The 20,427-nt window shown below is 46.9% G+C and overlaps 1 protein-coding gene and 1 pseudogene across 2 annotated transcripts in view; both read left to right on the top strand.

Annotated features, from left to right (window-relative positions):
• TLN2 (talin 2) overlaps positions 1–20,427 on the top strand; it is a 428,326-nt gene that overhangs the window by 281,267 nt on the left and 126,632 nt on the right. Inside the window, exons 16-25 of the mRNA XM_081089528.1 lie at positions 596–776; positions 1,608–1,721; positions 3,775–3,883; positions 4,638–4,846; positions 5,405–5,503; positions 10,147–10,314; positions 11,466–11,760; positions 14,571–14,737; positions 15,748–15,876; positions 17,019–17,132. Of these exons, the coding sequence (XP_080945654.1) occupies positions 596–776; positions 1,608–1,721; positions 3,775–3,883; positions 4,638–4,846; positions 5,405–5,503; positions 10,147–10,314; positions 11,466–11,760; positions 14,571–14,737; positions 15,748–15,876; positions 17,019–17,132 (1,585 nt within the window). The remainder of the gene's footprint in view (positions 1–595; positions 777–1,607; positions 1,722–3,774; positions 3,884–4,637; positions 4,847–5,404; positions 5,504–10,146; positions 10,315–11,465; positions 11,761–14,570; positions 14,738–15,747; positions 15,877–17,018; positions 17,133–20,427) is intronic.
• LOC308527350 (protein SET-like) lies at positions 18,209–19,637 on the top strand (annotated as a pseudogene). The gene is made up of 3 exons: positions 18,209–18,266; positions 18,757–18,867; positions 18,898–19,637. The product of its transcript is annotated as a protein SET-like (transcript).

Raw genomic sequence — 20,427 nt, 5'->3', positions numbered from 1 at the left:
ATGCCCGAAGAGTCTTCCCAGACTACAGCTGAAAGCATCTGGAAGAGGTGCCAGTGTGCCCCGTCATCAAGGCTCCAAGAGTGATTATACATCCTCCATGGCCAATGGCATTGGACCTACAGGAGGGGGTCAAAGCTGTGGAGATTTCTTTAAGTTTATTTCCATACTTCTTCCTTTAAGCTCAGGTTAAATGTTCCCATGCCTGGAATAGAACCTGGCACACAGTAGGTATTTGTTGAATGAATGCTATTTCAGTAGGATTTGCTGAATAAGTCAGTGTATACAAAACTCACTTATCTCTGGAACATCTTTGTTATAGGACTATCTCTGTGTGTGTTTAAGAACAACTGATTGCATATACCGTGAACCTATTAACTCCTTTGGGAGTGGTTATTTATTTTACTATTTTAACAAGCATTCACCTCAGGGTTCTTCAATGGAGCATTTTAGCCTGCCTCTTCCTTCACAGTCCTGTCTATGCGTGCCTCTTTTCAGTTGGCCTCCACGGCATAAAGCAGCAAATATTTGTGCCATTTGTTGTGTCTATGACAGTGCACATGAGTATCCATCTCACAGTGACTGCCTGTCCCCACAGGTCCACCATCCTGCAGCAGCAGTTCAACCGGACGGGCAAGGTGGAGCATGGCTCCGTGGCGCTGCCGGCCGTGATGCGCTCGGGCTCCAGCGGGCCGGAGACCTTCAACGTTGGCAGCATGCCCTCGCCGCAGCAGCAGGTCATGGTTGGGCAGATGCACCGAGGCCACATGCCCCCACTGGTGAGGCTCCCCGGGCACTCACCCTGCACGTCAGGGTGCTGCCTCTGATGTGCAGGGAGGGGCATCGGCGTGGGGCTAGGCTGTGTGCCATCCACACTCTTGCTAGCTCCTGTCTGGATCCTGGCTCTTCAGCCGTGCAGTCCTGACGCCTAACTCTCAGCATGTTTCCTTTTAATTGTGTGGCGCTGGTACCTTCCTGTCTAGGATCACAGTTGTCCTCTGAGGCTGGAAGAGAAACAGTGTCCTCTCCATGTGACTGGTAGAAACCTGCTTCCTTGACTTAGCAGTGTCAAGCTGCTACTAGTAATTAGCCCAGATATCCCTCAGAGAGTCTTAGGAGTAGACCCGGTCTGTAGTGAACCACACCCACTCCCCACAGTGGATCATTGGTTCCTTCCACTGTGAAGGTCCCCCTGCTGCAGTGTCTCTCTCGGGTCTGCTCAGGAATCCTTTTGGGCAAGAACTGTTTGAAAGCTGAAGTGACTGAAAGCTCAGAAGTAATTCAACTCTGAAGAGGCATGTTGGCTGTAGGTGGAGCTGGAATCCTTGCTTGTTTACCAGGAAGAGTTCTGGTGTAAAACACGCTTCCCATGCCTGAGGTCTTTTATATTCAGTTCTCAAGGACTGGATCCCCTTCGCTCCCTCACAAGGACACTTTCTGAGCCTTCTTGTCAGCTAAGTTCTCCAATGAGAGGTGGTTTGGGCAGTTTGGAATTGTATCCTGGGTCACTTTGTCTTGAGCAGGGGTTCAGTTTCAACTTGTTTTGTGTAGAGGGCTGTGTCAGGGCTGGAGCCTCGGTATGACCCCCTTGTGTTTATCTGTCTCTGTAGACCTCGGCCCAGCAGGCCCTCATGGGGACCATCAACACGAGCATGCATGCTGTCCAGCAGGCCCAGGACGACCTCAGCGAGCTTGACTCACTGCCGCCTCTCGGCCAGGATATGGTAAATATTGCATGTGGTTTCATTCAGTGTCTCTGCCCAGGCAGGACACAGGGCTGTGCACTCTGGACTCAGCCAGGTGAATGTCTGTCTTCAGCCAGGTGAAGTGAAAACCATGCCTTTCCAAGATAACGAGGCGTTGACTCTCCTAGGAGGAGAGAATCATAGGGTGCTATTGGCTGTTGGCAGTACCTGGCGAGGGCTCACAGCGTGGGCCCTAGAGTCACATCATGTGTGCTCAATCCCCAGCTCCACTGCCCAGTGGCTGTGTGAATCTGGCAACTTCCTTTAAGCCTCCATTTGTCATCCATAAGTAGGTTGGTTATGAGGACCTGATAATCTAATCACGTGCAGAGTTCTTAATACAGCACCTAACACATGTGAGAGCTCATGAGTATCAGCTGCTTTTGTTATTACAAGTGGGATTCAAACCTTAGCATGCAGCAGAACCGCTAGTAGGGCTGGTTCAAAAAGGTTGCTTCTGACTCAGTAGGTGTGGGGCAGGGCCTGAGATTGTGCATGTCCAGCAAGGCCTCTGGTGATGCTGTTGCCACTTTTCTGGGGACCATGCTTTGAGAACCACTACTCCTGAGCTGTTCAGCAGGGCGGGGTAATTAGCTGCGGTCCTGTAGCTACTGCTGCATGGAGTCACCGGGCCCCTGGCTTTGCAGATCATATCCAGGGGCCAGCAGCACTGACAACACCTGGGGTTTCCTGAGAGTGCAAAATCATGGGCCTTCCCCTTCGGAATCAGAATCTACATTTTAGTTCTTCTCAGCCCTCCTTTGCACATTAGAATCACCTGAGGAGCTTTAAGGCCAAAGCCTAAGGCTCAAGCCAAACAAATCTGTGTCTCTGGGGGTGGGCTCTGGGTAGCAGTGCTTTTCCACCTTCCCAGGTGACTCTACTGGGCAGCCAGGGTTGAAATCCACTGTTTTAGGACTGACAGGGCCACCATAGGGGCCAGAACCAAGATACAGTCTGTAGCTCATCTTGTCCAGCCAGGACAAACTGCTCCAAGTTCTCCCTGAAGCCCTGTTGTTCATTTGTGTACTTGTATACACGCAGGGTACTGCTTGTCTCAGTGCCGTGACCCCCAGAAATCATTAAACATTCGCTCTGGGGAATGTCAGAGTGAAACATATGGCAGACTCCCAAACTCAGCACAATTGTAAGGTAGAATTTTAATATACTGAGATTTAACATTCTGTATCAATTTTCTAAGAATTAGTATACAAAACATATTAGTATTGCTAGGCACATCCTGAACCTAGATTAGTATTTTTGGAATGTTTTAGGGAGCAGATCAGCGTCAGTCTATTTCCGTATGGTTGCCAGTAATAATGTAAATGGTCATTTGACTAAGTCCAGAAATGCCAGAAACGAGAATTTGTGATCTGTAGGTTCCCATGAACATAAACTGTAAGAGCTGGGAAGGCTGTTAGAGACCACTGAATTCCTAGAGTGTAAGAAATGTGAGGTTCAGGGGCTGGATAAAATTTGCCCAAGGTTGTTCCACTTGTTAGTGGAAGAGCTGGATCTAGAACAGGGGTCTTGACCCATCCACCCCTCCAAAATCCTACTGGGAAAGGAACCACATCTATGTGGCATTCATGTTGTAAACAGAAGACAATCCCCACGTTGACAGAGAACACTCATGAGCTGAGACACCCTAATTCTATACACTTTCTCTAAAAAACAAGAAAAAATTAGCCACAATTGCTGGTGCTAACATGCAGTATTATCGTGAGACATCAACTATTCTCATTTTTATTGAATTCACCTAAATACAGCTACATAGAATTTTTGTAAGATCTTAAAAGTAAAAAAAAAAAAAAAAATGTTTAAAAAACGTGGAAAATTTACATGCTGTTTAGCCTCAATGCAGGAGCAAAAGGCCTGTTACAGACACTGTTTAAGATGACTTCAGGGTCTCGTTGGTGTCGGCCCAGTAAGAGTGTAGCCAGAACACTGGTCTCATTTTATGGCACGACTTCTCTGGTTTCCTGGGTAATTCCATGCAGTGATGGTGTCATGTGCTTGTCTGGTTTTGCAGGCGTCTAGGGTATGGGTTCAGAACAAAGTCGACGAATCCAAACACGAAATCCACTCTCAGGTCGATGCCATCACAGCTGGAACAGCTTCAGTTGTTAACCTCACTGCCGGTAAGACCCTGAGGGGTTTGTGGTATGTTGTGGTTTTTTTGTGTGTGTGCGTGTTTTTAAAAAAAGGTTCTTTGATTGAAACAGATTTTCATATTATGAAACGACAGTCTATTTTTAGGCACCCTGTGTGCTTCAGGCATTTTCTCCCACTGACCCAGGAGAAATGTGGAGACTATCCATCCCTTTGTGTCTGTATCATGTCGCGTCATTAAAAAGCATTTACGTCGCCCTTCTCCTTGTTCATCAGTGTGTTGGACATACTTCAAAGTACGTGGAGGCCTGTTTCTCCCTTCTGGGAGCTTACAGTCTGACGAGATCCGTCGTGCGCGCCTCCTGTCTTGTCTCTTCTGCCGTAGCATCACTCCCCGCCCAACACTGTCAAGTGAGGGCCAGGGCATGTCTTCGCTTCCCTGAGCAGCCTGACCGTTTCAGCGGCAGAGTTGACCTCCCTAAGCTGCTGACAGTGGCCTAATGCAAGAGGCCGTGAGATGCTCAGCCTTCCTTTGGAATTTCAAAGGTGCTTGTGCTCAGCATTGCACTGCAGGCGGCCTCAGGGTGAAGGTGCCTGTGAAGAGCAGCATCTTGGAGATAGGGAGCCACCCGTCTCACTGTGCACATGCGGTGCTTTGTGTCTGACTCCTGCAGAGTGGTGGGTGACGAGCTGCTGCCCCCTGGCCACGTATCTCCTGCCCAACTGGGCTCTCCTCCCTCTTCACCACCCTCCTTTGACCGAGATGGTCCTTCTCTGTCCCAGGTGACCCGGCAGACACGGACTACACAGCTGTGGGGTGTGCAATCACCACCATTTCTTCCAACCTGACGGAGATGTCCAAAGGCGTGAAGCTCTTGGCGGCCCTCATGGATGATGAGGTGGGCAGCGGGGAGGACTTGCTCAGAGCTGCAAGGACCCTCGCTGGGGCAGTGTCGGACTTGCTGAAAGCGGTGCAGCCTACTTCTGGAGAGGTGAGCTCTTCTTGGGGCAAGCCGTCTCTTGGGTTCTGCTGCGACAGGTGCAGCCTTTGAGTTCCAGGGATGGGGCTCTTGCTTCCAGAGCTGTTCCTTCCATCCTGATGGGGCAGGTGAAAAAGCGGTAGGGTTTGCAAGTTGTTAAACTGGGTTCAGAACTGATGGTTCAGCATTCAGGACTAGTTGAGCTCTTAGTAGGAAGCCTCTCTTCTCCCTCCCAAGGTACTCAGAAATGAACAGATGTGACAAATACACGTTTAAAAGGGATACAAGTTTTGTGCCCTAAATTCCATAAAGCATGAGTCACCTTCCTACCAGCTGAGCAAGACTCCTTCATTCAACATTTCGAACCCATCCACTGGTTTGTGAGACCTCGGGCACTTCCTCGCACAGATTTGGCCAGGACGTCATGTCTCCTGGCTGGCAGATAGTCGGAGATTCTCGTTTAGGTGCAGGACTGCCAATCCTGCAGGTTCCCTCCCGGCACTGCCCGTCGGTCGGTACTGCGCAGGAAGTGCATTTTCCTTCCAACCAATGTGTGTTCTTTGTTCATAGCCCCGACAGACGGTTTTGACGGCTGCTGGAAGCATTGGACAGGCCAGTGGGGATCTTCTGAGGCAGATCGGAGAGAATGAGACTGATGAGCGATTCCAGGTAAGATATTTGCAGCCCATAAGTCTTGGAAAGGAGCCTAAGTGATGGTCTAGAGTAGACCCAAACGGGGAAAATGTAATGTAAAACCAAATCTTCCCTGAGCTGTCAAGAATAAGATTGGGGTGGATTATCTTGGGGGTGAGAGGTTTGTGTGTTAATTTAATTTTTTTAATTGGAAAACTCATTTCACTTACAGTCGTCATTATACAGCCCTTATTTAACTGTTCTCATTGGTCAATATACTGACATTTTTTAAACACAAAAGTGAAGGGAATAATATCATGAACTCCCTTGTATCTACCACCCAGCCTTCCCAATTATCAATTCATGGCCAATCTTGTTTTATCTATTTGAGGGTAGTTTTTATTGTTGTTGCTTTTGTTTTCTTAAACTATCTTTTTATTGATTTCAGGGAGGAAGGAAGAGGGAGAGAGAGATAGAAACATCAATGATGAGAAAGAATCATTGATTGGCTGCCTCCTACACACCCCACACTGGGGATCAAGCCCGCAGTCCGGGCATGTGCCCTGACCGGGAATCAAGCCATGACCTCCTGGTTCATAGGTGGACGCTCAACCACTGAGCCACGCCGGCTGGGCCTGGGGGCAGTTTTTAATTGAATTACCCTGGAGGCCACATCTGAGAGTGACAGAGTGTGCTGTGCACTCACACACGGAGCACAGGCTCTCTTCATATTTAGAGGTGTGTCTGTTGTCAGTCTGTGTCATCCAAAACCACAAACACGGTGAAGTGTTTTTTGTCACCCTTCGTTTTCAATACCATGGGCATGTGCTCTCTGTTCTCTGGGGAACAGCTGTAGCCACTGTTTGCAGCTGCTTTGATGTACTGCCAGCTCAGATGGGATCTCAACTTGTCTGCCTCCATTGCCAGCCACCACAGATGAGGTGCCGAGGCCTGCTGCTGGGAGCCTCGGGCTCGAAGGAGCTTCTCTTCTTACATACTTGCGGGCAGATGCCCTCCACTCCTCTTTCTCCTCTTCTTAAATATTAATTTTGCAAATTGTGTATCAATACATTTTAATGAAATGGTTGCAGTCCTCTAGAAAGATGCCCTTCTCCAAATCTCATGTCCAGTTCAGTGTTGAGGAATTCGGCAGAATTGAGAATAAAAAGATCATTGAGCTTTACTCTAGCATTTAAGTTTCTAGCTTCCTCTGTGGCAGTTTTGCATGCCATTTTATTTAGCACTATCAAATCTCATCAACACAAGATGCATGTTACACTAAGACATGACCATGTATCTTGTGATTCACGAAACATGCAATTCCATCCATACATGTATTGTTTCTCCTCCTCATCCACACCTGTGGTACTGGAGCCGTGGAACTCATTCATATCCTGTAGTAACACCTCAGTGCTCGAACATTCACCTCGTGATGGGGGTGAGACCCACAGTCCAGCAATCCTGGCATATATCCCACTAACTCCAAGCTAACTGTGTCCCCATCCTGATTCCTCCTGACTCAGATCCCGAAGAGTCCTTTGCTTTTTGTATTAGAGCAGATAATTCTTCATAGGCAGACCCTTACTGAGGAACTGTGTGGATACGAGATTCCATGCTTGGTTTTCTAGGCTTCATTATCTTGAAGTGACCAATGTACTTTCCTCAAAAATACTGTTTCCCCAAAGTGTTTGGGAAGGTTCAAGTCACAGCCCTTCCTTGAGACATCTCAGGCATCCTTGTGTGTTGAAGACTGCCTTTTTTCCTTCGACATTTTCATCACCTATAAATGCAAACTGCTTCCTAATGTTTGTTTCTGTTCAGATGAACTAGGCAGCAGGTTCAGGTTCAGGTTCAGGTTCAGGACCTGGGCCTGTGGAGGCTCTCTTCCCAGGAAAGCCTGGCTGGAGCGCTTTGTTTCTGTAAGGCGTCCGGGTAAACACCGCCCCCGTGAGGTGATCTGCAGCCGCTCGTTAGGAGCAGCCCTGGGCTTCCTGACATTGGATTTCTTACTCTGGTTTTCAGATTCTTGAGATCCGATCTCAGAGCTTTTCTTTGGGTCCTCAACATGTTCCCAGACTTAACAAAGATTTATTTTACACGGGCGACATAATAGTGGTCTTGTTGAAAAGTTCGACAAAGGCCTTGCCTGCAACTATTGCTGTAGGACAGCCGTGGGCAAACTACGGCCCGCGGGCCGGATCCGGCCCGTTTGAAATGAATAAAACTAAAAAAAAAAAAAAAAAAAAAAAAAAGACCGTACCCTTTTATGTAATGATGTTTACTTTGAATTTATATTAGTTCACACTAACACTCCATCCATGCTTTTGTTCTGGCCCTCCGGTCCAGTTTAAGAACCCATTGTGGTCCTCGAGTCAAAAAGTTTGCCCACCCCTGCTGTGGGATCACGTTCTTTTTCTAACTGTATCTTTTTTTCTTTTTTGGACAAAATTACTAGGAACAGGGTTTCTGTAAATGAGTCGAACAAAGCCCTTTAGAATAATCCTGAGTCTACATGACCAAACCTTGTCTCTGTGTGCGAAGATGGATTCATAACGAGGGAATGAATACTGTGACCCTTTGGAAAGTTGTTAGCCTAAATCTCGTTAATAATTTGTGACATTCAGGTTGTGTTTTCACTGATCATTGAGCTATAGGTGTCCACGAACTGTAACCTTTTGGGCTGTGTTGGGAACAATGTCTAAAAATTGCAGCAGACAGTAGCCAGCTAGATCCCAGAGGCACCTTCAACTTGTGGCATCACAGGCTTTGGTTTTTCCCTGGACGGTCAGTAAACTTCAGAGACCTAAAACAGACTGGGCTGGACTGTTCCTTTAAGACTGCTTGGCTTTGTCAGTTTTAAAGTGCGCTTACTTGGTGGTTTTTAATTGGCCTTTGCTCTCTGTAAAACTGTGCAGTTTGGACAGACTTTCCAATTTATCTTCTCATAAGAAATATTGTTGTGAAGGTTGTGGGTGCCCTTTGCATTCAGAATCAAAGGTGCTTTTCATTATCATCTGATGAATTAACAAAGACTTCTGACCACATCTCCTCTGGGGGAGTCTTCACACGTTTGTTCAAAATAAAAATGGCTCCTATGTTTGGGAAGGCATTTCCAAACCAAATAAACTACCTTCAATATTAAAAGCAGAGATGTAAATTCAATGTAGCGGTGGTTAGTCTTCAGGTCACACAGATCAGTGACAAAGCTGGTGGCCGAAATCAAAGGATTTCCCATCCTGCAGGCAGAATGCCTTCTTGTTGAGCTGAAGCATAAGCTGATCTTTAAAGGCTCCGCGCTCCTTGCATCCGCAGTGAGGTCATAGCTTTAACTATGTGGCTTGTAGCTAGTTTATGTATGTAGACTCCCTGCCCACTTTTCGTAATAATTTAATCCCTCTGCAGAAGGCTCCGGATCACTGAGAATAACTTATGTGCAGAGCATCCCTTAGCTCTGGAAGTAGGAGTTGTCTGTGCATGTCCACCATTGCCCTCTGGAGGCAATGTTGTGGCTGAATTCATGGGCTCCCACCCCTGGCCCTCCACTTGGATTCTTGTGCAAAGTAGAAATCCAAAAAAATGAATTTTCAAGTTACAGTGGGGCATGGTGACTTGGGGGCCATGAATTCTATTTTTCCTACAGCACATAGTATTTGTGGCATCTGGATGCATTTCAGCGTCGTTTGATCCACCAATACAACCACATTCAAGAGATGTGACTCTCAGTATTGGATAAGTGCATGGACGATAATCAGTGGTTATAATAAAAACCGTTTCCTCAAATTAACCTCTTTTAGATGTAAACTTGTGCTACTTAATGAATGTATAGGAGAATATGTTATTAGGATGTGAGTCTTCTTCATTAACACTAGATTGCCCAAGGAAGTCATTTTGACTGCTTTTTAATTTCAATTAGAAAAACAATTATGTATATAAAGACACAATGTCTTAGAATTTTGTGACTTTTTGTACAACATATAAATGCGTTTATTAATAATTGTAGTTACCTCCCCCTCCTTCATTTCCGGTGTATATATATATGTGTGTGTTATACCTATATTGCCCAAAAGCAGTCATTTTGACTGCTTGGGAAATTTTAAATAATCAAATGACTCTTATTATTGAATTGAGTAAATTTCTTATATGACCAGTTCGGCTCTGTATTGAAATAACAGTTTTCATTTTTTTTCGATTACTGTCACATGATAACATACAAGTACATGATAAATTGTCGATACTTGATAAGTTGCAGTTGCTCAATAAGCTAAACTAGTACTTGTTATTCGAATCTTTATGCAGTGATACTTGTTCTAATAAGTTCTTTATTTTATTTCTTTTGCGCCCTAAATTCATGAAAGAAATGTCGAATAGAAGTGAGTTATTGGAAAAGCTAAGGAACATAAGTGAAGAGTGCTCCAATATTATTCTTTCACAGTGCAGTCATTTTGACTGCTTTTGGGCAATATAGGTATATACTAAATTTCAGTCTTTCTAGTGTTAACTAGCTCCAAAGATAAGTTGACATTTCAGAAAAATAAGTGGAAAAGTATTATTCTGAAGTACTGAAGTCAAATGGAATTCTAATAAAATGGTTAAGTGGACACCACATTTTATTTTCCTGAAGGGTTATTGGAAAAACAAAACGAATGACTCGTGTGTTTTTTTAAATTTCTTTTTCTTAGGACGTTTTAATGAGTTTGGCCAAAGCTGTTGCCAACGCTGCTGCTATGCTGGTACTAAAGGCAAAGAACGTTGCCCAAGTGGCCGAAGACACGGTCCTGCAGAACAGGGTGATCGCCGCTGCCACCCAGTGTGCCCTCTCCACCTCCCAGCTGGTGGCCTGTGCCAAGGTCAGCCGGCTCGCACCCCCGGCCCTCGCTACAAAGTGTCACATGCTCTTATCTGCCTCCAGTCATTGAGGGGAAGCAGGGGCAAAATTTGTTAAAATTGTTCGAGACTAAGTGCTTCAGGTGTCTTTTTTAGGTGATGTGACAGGATTTTTACGTAAACTGCTCAATTCTGCTTTTATCACTTGCTCTTTGTTCAAGGCCCCCGGCAGAGGTACCCTCCTGTGTCTAACTGCCACCTCTGCTGTCTCCCGTTTGGACGTGTCAGCACGCCTTGTTTACACCTGCACACACAGGTCCTTGCGCTGTGCAGTTCGGCACGATAAACGGGCCCAGAAGTCACTGCGGAGTTGTGGGGCCCTTTCTCCTCCGCACAGTGATGGAGTGAGGGTGGTGAGGCCTTAGGTCGTCGTTGTCAGAATGCGCACACTCTGTGCTTAGCCTCGTTAATCACCATCACCCGTTCACTGAAGAGGAAATTGAGGCCTTTAGATGTTATGACACAGAAGCAGTAGGTGGCAGAACTGAGTTTTTTAACTCGGGCCTGACCTCAAATACCCTTTCCACCCCACCATCTGATGAGATGGTGCCTGAGAAGGTGGGAGGTGTCCGTGTCTCAACTTAAGGACATAGCGTAGAGGACAGGTCCGTGCTTTGGCTCAGCCTGGCCTTTCCTAGGCTATGGGAGGATGTGTAGCATCTGTCAGAGGTGTCCTGGATGGTCCCCTCCTTATATCCACAGGTACTGACAGAATCCCCTGTTCGATAAAGTGCCATGAAGCAGAGTTCCATGTGCCTCTGGAAAAAGAAATACAATTCTTTTGGTTGTCTTGTTATCCTAGCTCAGAAGACTCAATTTTAGAGGTTTCTTGAAGGAGGAGGCATAGTTGGTACATACTGGAAATGACTTTGAAAGTAGTCAGTAGTATAGATCGTTATAGATCCCTAACAAAGATAAAAATTAGCAGCATCTGAAATCACAAAGGCAAAGTGAGGTAGTGAAAATGAGAAACTGCAGTAATGGTTTAGTTTAATTCCTGGTCCTGTAATTAAGGAACCGAGGCCCAGAGCAGGAAGGGACTTGGTGCAAAGCTAGTGCACACGGAGGACCAAGAGGACCCACAGTGCCCCGACCCGCTCTCGCCCCCCTGCAGGTGGTGAGCCCCACCATCAGCTCCCCTGTGTGCCAGGAGCAGCTGATCGAAGCGGGGAAGCTTGTGGATCGCTCAGTGGAGAACTGCGTCCGCGCCTGCCAGGCAGCCACAGATGACAGCGAGCTCCTGAAGCAAGTCAGCGCGGCGGCCAGCGTGGTCAGCCAGGCCCTGCACGACCTCCTGCAGCACGTGCGACAGTTTGCCAGCCGAGGCGAGCCCATTGGCCGCTACGACCAGGCCACCGACACCATCATGTGTGTCACCGAGAGCATCTTCAGCTCCATGGGCGATGCTGGTGAGGGTTTGGGCTGGGGGGTGGGGGGATGTGGTCAGTTGGGTTCCCTGATAGTGATGAGGGAGAGTAAGGTAGGTGACGGCCTCCTGGGTGCCTGGCAAGGGCAAGTTCTCATCACCTTCAATCAGAGCCTTCCTCTCTGAGCCTGGGAAAGGGACAGAAGGCTCCTAATGTGCCCATCCGGAGCAACACCTGAAGATTTACAGTTAACTGGGCTTTTAAAAAGTTATTTACATCCACAGTAAATCCCCTTTCTACAAATGTCCGCATTGGAGATGGAGGAAGCAAGAATGAATCTTGCTATACCTTGGCTGGTTTGTCTCAGTGGTTAGAGCATTGGCCCGCAGACCAAAGGATCGTGGGTTTAATTCCCAGTCCTGATCGGGACGTGTGTGGGAGGCAACCAATCGATGTCTCTCTCCTTCCCCTCTCCCTAAAACATCAATGGAAAAAAATATTCTCGGGTGAAGATAAAAAAAAAAAAAAGAAAGAAAGAAAAGAAAAAAATGAATCTTCCTAGAAGTTTGCTATACTCCGGTCTCTGAGAGGAAGTCACCATGTGCACACAAGGTCAGGGGTTCATCAGGCGGCAAAAGACAGGATTGAGGGGAGAGTTTCAGTGAAGGCCTTTATTGGGGTTTCCTGGGGAAGGCAATGCTAGGCAGGTGAACAGTTTTCGGGCTGGCAGGTGTGAGTAATTTCAGCAGGCTCCACACTGCAGGGCTGGCCCTGGTTGCCTGGTACTTGGCCCTGGGATGACTAAGGCAGAGAATATTGCTTGCTGGCCAGTTAGAGGAGGTGTGGCTCAGGTCTGGATAGCTTGCATAGCAAAGGCATGCTCCAGCCTAGGAAAGGCAGTCTCTTTCCATTCACAAAGGTATTTTCTTAAGATGGCAAACATTATATGCAGAAAATTTAAAAATATACAGTACAATGTACCTTTTCCATCTATTCGTTCAAAAGTATGTGTCCCCAGACCCAGCCCATCACTGTCTCATCTAAATCTCCAGAACTGACCATTTACCAATTTGTTTTTATTCTTCCTAGTCATGTATATGTGCATGTATAACTCCCTCTTTCTTTTTAGTATTTTGGTTTACTTGAGGAGGAGGGGGGGGGAGGGGGGCAGTATATGTAGGGTAAATTCCTATCAGTGGAATGCTGGGCCTATAGCTCTATAGGTTTTTATTTTATTTTAAATGTGTCTATGAAATTTCTCTCCAGAAAGATCCCACCATTTTTAACCCTACCAGTTGTTTATAAAAGGTCTTTTTTCCTGCTTCTGCATCAACGCAGAGCAATACTTTATAACGAGTATTTTTTAAAGAAAATTACCTTGTGCTTTTCTGTGTCCTGAGCCACGCCTCCTCTAAATGTCCAGGAAGCAATATTCTCTGCCTTAGTCATCCCAGGGCCAAGTACCAGGCACCCAGGGCCGGCCCTGCAGTGTGGAGCCTGCTGAAATTACTCACACCCGCCAGCCGGAAACTGTTCACCTGCCCAGCATTGCTCCACATGTTGGGACTTTTTTTGTTACTTTTGTTTGTCTGTTTTAACAAACCTTTTATTTTGGAAGACTTTTAGGTTTACAGAGAAGCTGCAGAGGTAATGCAGAGTTCTCATCGGCCCTCCCAGTTCCTTGCATTTTCAGCCTGTCCCTCACCTGGGGCACATTTGTCAGTCCGGATCTCAGCACTGGTGCATTACTGTTAACTAAACTCTTGGATTTCACCAGTTTTCCTCTGGTGATGTCCTTTTACTATTGTCCTAGGATCCAAATCCAGGACATCTTGAATTTAGCACATTTTTATTTTCCTGAAAGCGTTTTTACTTTTAATAGGACAGTACTTCAGCATTCTTCTCCAATGACCTTTGGAAGAGGAAGAAATCCCTTACATTTCAATAGTTTTATTTATTTTTATTTGTGTGTGTAATCTGGACTTTAAAAATATTTTTAAATTTATATTTATTGTTGAAAGTATTACATGTCTCCTTTAATTCCCCTCACTGATTCCCTCCACCCCGATCCCACCCCCTCCGCAGGCCTCCACCACACTATTGTCTGTCCATGGGTCATGCATCGATACATGTAAGTTCTTTGGGTAATGTTGACTCTATACTCCTCCCACTTCCAAAAGGGAGTTAAAATGGATTTCAGTAAAATCACAGGTACAATAAAATCAAACAATTATCAGTAACAAGATCAAAACAAGTATTGGGAAGAAGAGGGTAAGCAAAGGGACAATGGCTAAGGAAAACCGAGCCAAGGCAAAGCGTAGCATTTGGGCGTGAAACGGTCAGTGCCTCCTGTTAGCGGGAGCCACATGACATAGACGAGGTGACGTTACTTCCCCGGGTCAGGTGGCGTGCACATTAGGTCAGAATCTGAAGCTGCTTTTTATGCACTTACTCCAAGAATTTGTTATAGGAGCTTTTGTATAAGCAGTGCTTGACATGAGGTAAATAACATTTCCTTTATAAGTATTCAGTAAATGTGAGTGCACACAATACATCCACATAATTGTGTTCCCTGCCTTCTCTTTACAAAGAGCTCCTTTTTTGGGTGCTTATGTCATTTTTATTGCTCAGAGTTAAAGATGGAACTTGGCTGTGTTTGGGCATATCGTTCTATAGCCACAGGGACTCTTTTTGGTTTTGGGTGTAATTTGGCTGTAATCCTTAAGAATCGCAGGGGCTTATTTCTCTCCATTCCTCTCACCCATGGAGTAGAGACAAGACTGACTCCGGAAGTTTCACCCCGAGCTTTAGAAAGCAGACAGACAGACCTTATCCTCAATCCCACCCTCTAGGTGAAATGGTGCGCCAGGCGCGGGTCCTGGCCCAGGCCACCTCAGACCTCGTCAACGCCATGAGGTCAGATGCAGAAGCCGAGATCGACATGGAGAATTCAAAGAAGCTCCTGGCAGCAGCAAAACTCCTGGCGGACTCCACGGCTCGCATGGTGGAAGCGGCAAAGGTACTATTGCAGGGGACATGCTCCACCGACAAGTGAGCGTTATGGAAAGTCAGGGTTTAGAGGAATCTTCAGGATAGGGAATGGTCAGCTGAGTGTTCATTTTTGTTTGTTTAAAACCTGCAATGGCTTTGGAGTGTTTAACCTTGTTCACATGGGAAAGGAGAAGGTCATGGAGCACATGAACGAAGGTCTTCAGGGCGTGGTGCCGACAGCCATCAACAGCAAAGTCCCTGCTTATTGAGCGTTCTTTTTCCATTGGCTTTATTGGGATCTAGTTAAAATCCGATTGGGTCTTAGTGGACACTTTAACCTACAGCAACACGTAAAAGGGCCATGGAGGTACAGGAGGGAAGCGTGGCCATGGGCTGTGCATGGCATTCCTCTCTCCCTGTCAGGGTAGGGGCATCAGTTTCTGTCTTTAATTCAGTTACAGTTCGCTCAGTACCATTGGGTACCTGTCCTACTTTGCTATACTTTCCAACTCAGGTTCTCTAGGAATGCCATCTCTAGACATGGTCCTTCGTGAACGATGTTTCCTTACAGCATTGTGGATGGCATTCCTGCCCTCCCCTCCCCCGATCCTGCCCCTCGGTCTCCCTGTGTTATGCTGTAATCTCAGCCCATTCACATGCACCAGAGCTTCAGGACAGGAGACTCTTCCAGCCGTGACACGTGCCTGTCATGCCCATTAAAATAAAATTGTCTCAGAGATATGGGCAGGGGGAGATTTACCTTAACATCTTTTAACCCATGGATTTCAGGTCACAGGTTAATGTACATGGACAACCAAGGCTATGACCTCATGTGTTTATTATCACCATTGCATTTCTTCTGTTTAGCGATGCAGTTTAGAAACATCCCCTGGTAGGTATTTTTGTTGTTGTTGCGAGGAGACATCTTTATCACAAAGACATTGCTTGAAGCATTTGGCTCTCATTACTAGGAAAGAGCAAAATTGAAGGCATGAATTCAGTGTCTGCAGCATGAAATCTTTATTTTCACGTTCCCAGGGAGCTGCAGCCAACCCTGAGAATGAGGACCAGCAGCAAAGGCTGAGAGAGGCTGCAGAAGGTCTCCGGGTGGCAACCAACGCCGCCGCCCAGAATGCTATAAAGAAAAAAATTGTCAACCGATTGGAGGTCTGTATAGAGGCTGATGCTCGTTTTACATGGCAAAGAGGTATTTGTCTTATTAATCAGATTAAGACAAAGCCCATGGACAGGAAGCTAAATCCAAATTAATGGTTAGTGACATAGTTTAGTGGTTTAGGTACTGGGAGCTATTTGAAATGCTAGTTTAGGTACATTATACATTGACATTCAATGGTTTAGGCACATTGGCACAATCTGAAAAGTTGCTTCATGGTTTCAGAAAACCAAAATTTTTTTCAGGAGGGGCCGGGAATTTATTTTTCCCCATTAAGGGACGTCCACTCTCAGGAAGAATCATTAACTCTAAATGTATCTATTTTGTTAGAGTCAATGATTCCTTCAGGGCTGCCAGTAGGAAATGTGGAGTTTGGAAGACCAGAGATGGGGATCAGGCTTGGTTAGAACAGTATGGGAGGGAGTGATAAGAAATATTTATGTCATTTTTTTTTTCAGAACATTTATTTATTCTAAAAGAAATAAAATAGTAATGGGCAAAACCTTTGCTAGAAAATTAATCTCTCTCACAAATGTATCAGGGAGATTCTTACACTAAGATTTGGGAGGTTGGAGGCGAAGGCCCTGCCTTCCTAGTGTTGATCCCCTGTGTGTAGTCCGCTGGGTTCCGGAAGGAATCTGGCCTGCTTGTCCCTGGAAGGAAGGGAGAGCGTAAACACAGGCAAGTGCTCCCCAGAAGGTCTGGGTCTGCTGGACCAAGGCTTCCCATGGCCGCCAGAGGACAGCCATGAGCACCAGGTTTATGCTTGACCCAGGGAGCAGCTTGTGCTGTCGGAGGAGGAATTTCCCCCCCCAATGCATGTAGACCTGGTGCTGTTTATCTGTCATCATGGCCTTGGAATTGTCCCTGGTGTTTTTGTGAGAAAGACAGTGAACAGTGCACCTTGAGCTTTCAAGCGTGCTTGTCTTTATCTCTTGTCCCAGGGAACGTAAACCAAAAGCAGAGAGCAGCACCGTTAGGTCAGGCTCATCGATGTATTTAAAAGGCAGAGTCCCTGCCTGGAGTTCCCTTTCGTACGTGTGCAGCTGTCCGGTGACGGGACATACACAAATGTGCGTGTGTGTGGGCTGGCACATTCAAACCCTGGCTCAGCTCCTCTCCCGCTCCTCCCCAGGTTGCAGCCAAGCAGGCTGCCGCCGCGGCCACGCAGACCATCGCCGCCTCCCAGAACGCAGCTGTGTCCAACAAGAACCCTGCGGCCCAACAGCAGCTGGTGCAGAGCTGCAAGGTGAGGTCTCGGCTGCCAGAGAGCCAGGTCTGCTGTAGAAAACGCTGATAGCATTAGAACACTGCGTGCCCTGGCAATGCAGTTACGTCTGATCATCCGGGCCCCTAATCCAGTTTGCTCCGGCTCCCCTGTTCCAGGTGTTCACACACACACACACACACACACACACACACACGCACGCACACGCACGTCTGGTTTTTGTCTAAGTGGATGGCCTGTCTGAGGGGAGACTATGTTTTTTCCAGCATTGTCTTTCCTTTGTTTGGATTCTTTTCTTTCTTTTTTGAGAGCCCGAATTAAGGAGGGGCCATTTTCGGACCCTGCAATAGTAATGGAGCGTTGGATTTCCAGAGTGCCTTTCCGCCGTGGAGGGGTGGGCCTTCGCATTAGCCTCCCTCATCCTAGAAATTGGTTCCGTGCTTTGCACGGATGGCACCTCCAGGGTTTATTCCGTCCCGTGGGGCCCCCAGGGTGGGGTGCCCTGGTGCTTTCTGCTGTTGTCTGTCAGCTCTCCTGACCCCGGGGCCTTGGTGGCGCATGGAAGCCGCTTACTAGCGGGGGCACAGTGACCCCTCTGCTGCCTTCTCTGAGGGCCCAGGCCATTGACTCTCCGAGGAGACCCCTGAATGGTGCCAGACACAAAATCTGATTTCGTAGCCCTCGCCCACGTGCAAACAATGTGTCTGACTGAAGCGTGAAACTTCCTGTTAGCAGCGGGGGCTGGCGGAGGCATAGTGATGGTGCTTGGGGACTGAGAGCTCACTGCCCTCTCTCCTTTCTCCAAATCTCCTCTGTGAAACCATCACCTGTAAGGGATGTTGCCACTTCTACCTCAGAAATGGCTTTACTTCCCAAGGGAACCACCCAGGGCCCGAGCCCTCGCAGCCTGAGTCTGAGTCCTCCGAGGTCAGGCCCGTTGAGGATCCGTGTGCTCTAGTAGGAAAACCTCAGGGTGCAGCAGCCCCATCTGCCGGACCGTGTACCCAAAGCGGGGGCTTTTCTGAGAGCCAGGCTCTTGCAGGAGCGGAGTTTGTTTGCTGTGATGGCCTCGATCCAGCAGCCTGCAGGGGAGGAAAATGGCATTTCCCCTTCTCAGGGAGCGCGTGCTACTTGTGTCCAGGGAAATACTCCAGGGTGAGCCCCCTCCTCCACTTTTTGGGAAGAGACTGAATGTCCTCGGCCTGTGGGTATCACCTCAGGAAATGAGAGCATTGCTGTTTGTCAGCGGGGAGGGGACAGTGGACCAAATGGCGAGCCAGAGGTCCTGGAGAGGCCCAGAGAAAAGTCTCATGGGGACATTTTTTAATCCTTCTGGAGCAGGCACCTGAAGGAAGGCGTGTCACCCGGGTGGGATGCGCTTGGGCCCTTCCCCGGGAGTGAGCCACTGTGCCGTGACCTCAGGGCCTGTTTGTTGTCAGACGGTGTGGACGGAGGGGAAAGGTGGGGACACAGGGTAAAAGGCATGTCACTGTGTGAGACGGTCTCACCCCAGGGCTGCTGCTCCTCCCTCCTCTGCTCTGGGCGTTGGGTTTTCCAGTTTGAAATGAGAGAGCTACTTAGATCAGGGGGAGAGGAGTCATGGCGACAGGAAAGCGGAAGGACAGATGTTTACCTGCAAAGTAAGAAATAGAAGCGCTGAGTCCCAAATGCCAGTCCTCGCTCCCACCTCAAACGAAGAAACCGAAACTGCCTCCAGCCCCCAAGCTGGAGAAGAAGCTGACCCCTCAGGACGTGCCAAAGAGAGAAAAAGAAGACTAGTAGCAAGAAGCGATAGAAAGTATTGATGAAGTACAAAATGAAATAGACTTAATGAATAAGCCAGTGAGGAGATTTTGAAAGTAGAACAGAAATATAACAAACTCCGCCAACCATTTTTTCAGAAGAGGTCAGAATTGATCGCCCAAATCCCAAATTTTGGGGTAACAATTTTTGTCAACCATTCACAAGCATCTGCTCTGCTTGGGGAAGAGGATGAAGGAGGCGCTGCATTATTTGACAAGAGTTGAAGTGACAGAATTCGAAGAGATTAAATCAGGTTACAGAATATATTTTTATTTTGATGAAAATCCTTACTTCGAAAATAAAGTTCTCTCCAAAGAGTTTCCTCTGAGTGAGAGTGGTGATCCATCTTCAAAGGCCACTGAAATCGAATGGAAATCTGGAAAGGATTTGACCAAACGTTCATGTCAAACACAGAATAAAGCCAGCAGGAGGAGACAGCATGAGGAACCAGACAGCGCTTTACCTGGTTCACTGACCATTCTGATGCAGGTGCGGATGACTTAGGAGAAGCCATCAAAGATGGCATTTGGCCAAATCCCTTACAGTACCGCTTGGTTCCTGCCTGACATGGTTGATGAAGAAGGGGAAGGAGAAGAAGATGACGGTGATGATGAAGAAGAAGAAGGGTTGGAAGATATTGATGAAGAAGGGGATGAGGATGAAGGTGAAGAAGATGAAGATGATGATGAGGGGGAAGGAGAGGAAGATGAAGAAGACGACTAATGATCACTGATGGATTCCAACCTTTTTAAGTTTTCTCCAGTCCCTGGGAGCAAGTTGCAGTCTTATTTTTTCTTCTCTTTCTTTTTTCCCCCTCTTGTGCTCATTCGCCCTGTTTTTGAGGTCTCTTTTCTCTCCTTTACACCATGATTCTCACCTTATCTTTAGGGGGGGGGATGTACCTTGAGCAGAATACAGTGGGGAAAGAGTCTTTGCCCCTTTCTGTTCCAAATTCATTTCTATCCCTTCCTGTCTCAAGAAAAACTTTATGGAATCAACACCACCATGCTCTGTGGGAAAAAAGAAAAACCTTCTGCTCCCTTAGCTCTGCTGGGAGCTGGAGGTTGCTAGGCCCCTGGGTAGTAGTGCATAGAATTCTAGCTTTTTTTCCTTCTTTCTCTGTATATTGGGCTCAGAGATTACACTGTGTCTCTATGTGAATATGGACAGTTAGCATTTACCAAAATATATCTGTCTACTTTCTCTTGTTTAAAAAAAGAAAAAAAATAATTTAAAAAGGGGGGGGCATTATAGAAGGTCATCAAAGGGTGGGTTTGAGATGTTTGGGTGGGTTAAGTGGGCATTTTGACAAGTTGGCTTCTCCTTTGGCATGTTTAATAGTGATGTTTAATGGACATCCTTGCAGTCTAAGATGACACTTTTAAAATAAAATTCTCTCCTAATGACTTGATCCCTGACACTCGATGGGAGTATCAGCAGAACCTGTAGGATCTGATTCAGAATTGACATTTCTCTATTGTAATTTTTTTCCTGTTTATTTTTAAATTTTCTC

This window comes from Myotis nattereri (assembly GCF_964212035.1).
Source record: "Myotis nattereri genome assembly, chromosome: 1".
Lineage (NCBI taxonomy): Eukaryota > Metazoa > Chordata > Mammalia > Chiroptera > Vespertilionidae > Myotis > Myotis nattereri.
The sequence above is the reverse complement of the archived record's forward strand: the minus strand, read 5'-3'. Positions and strand labels throughout refer to the sequence as shown.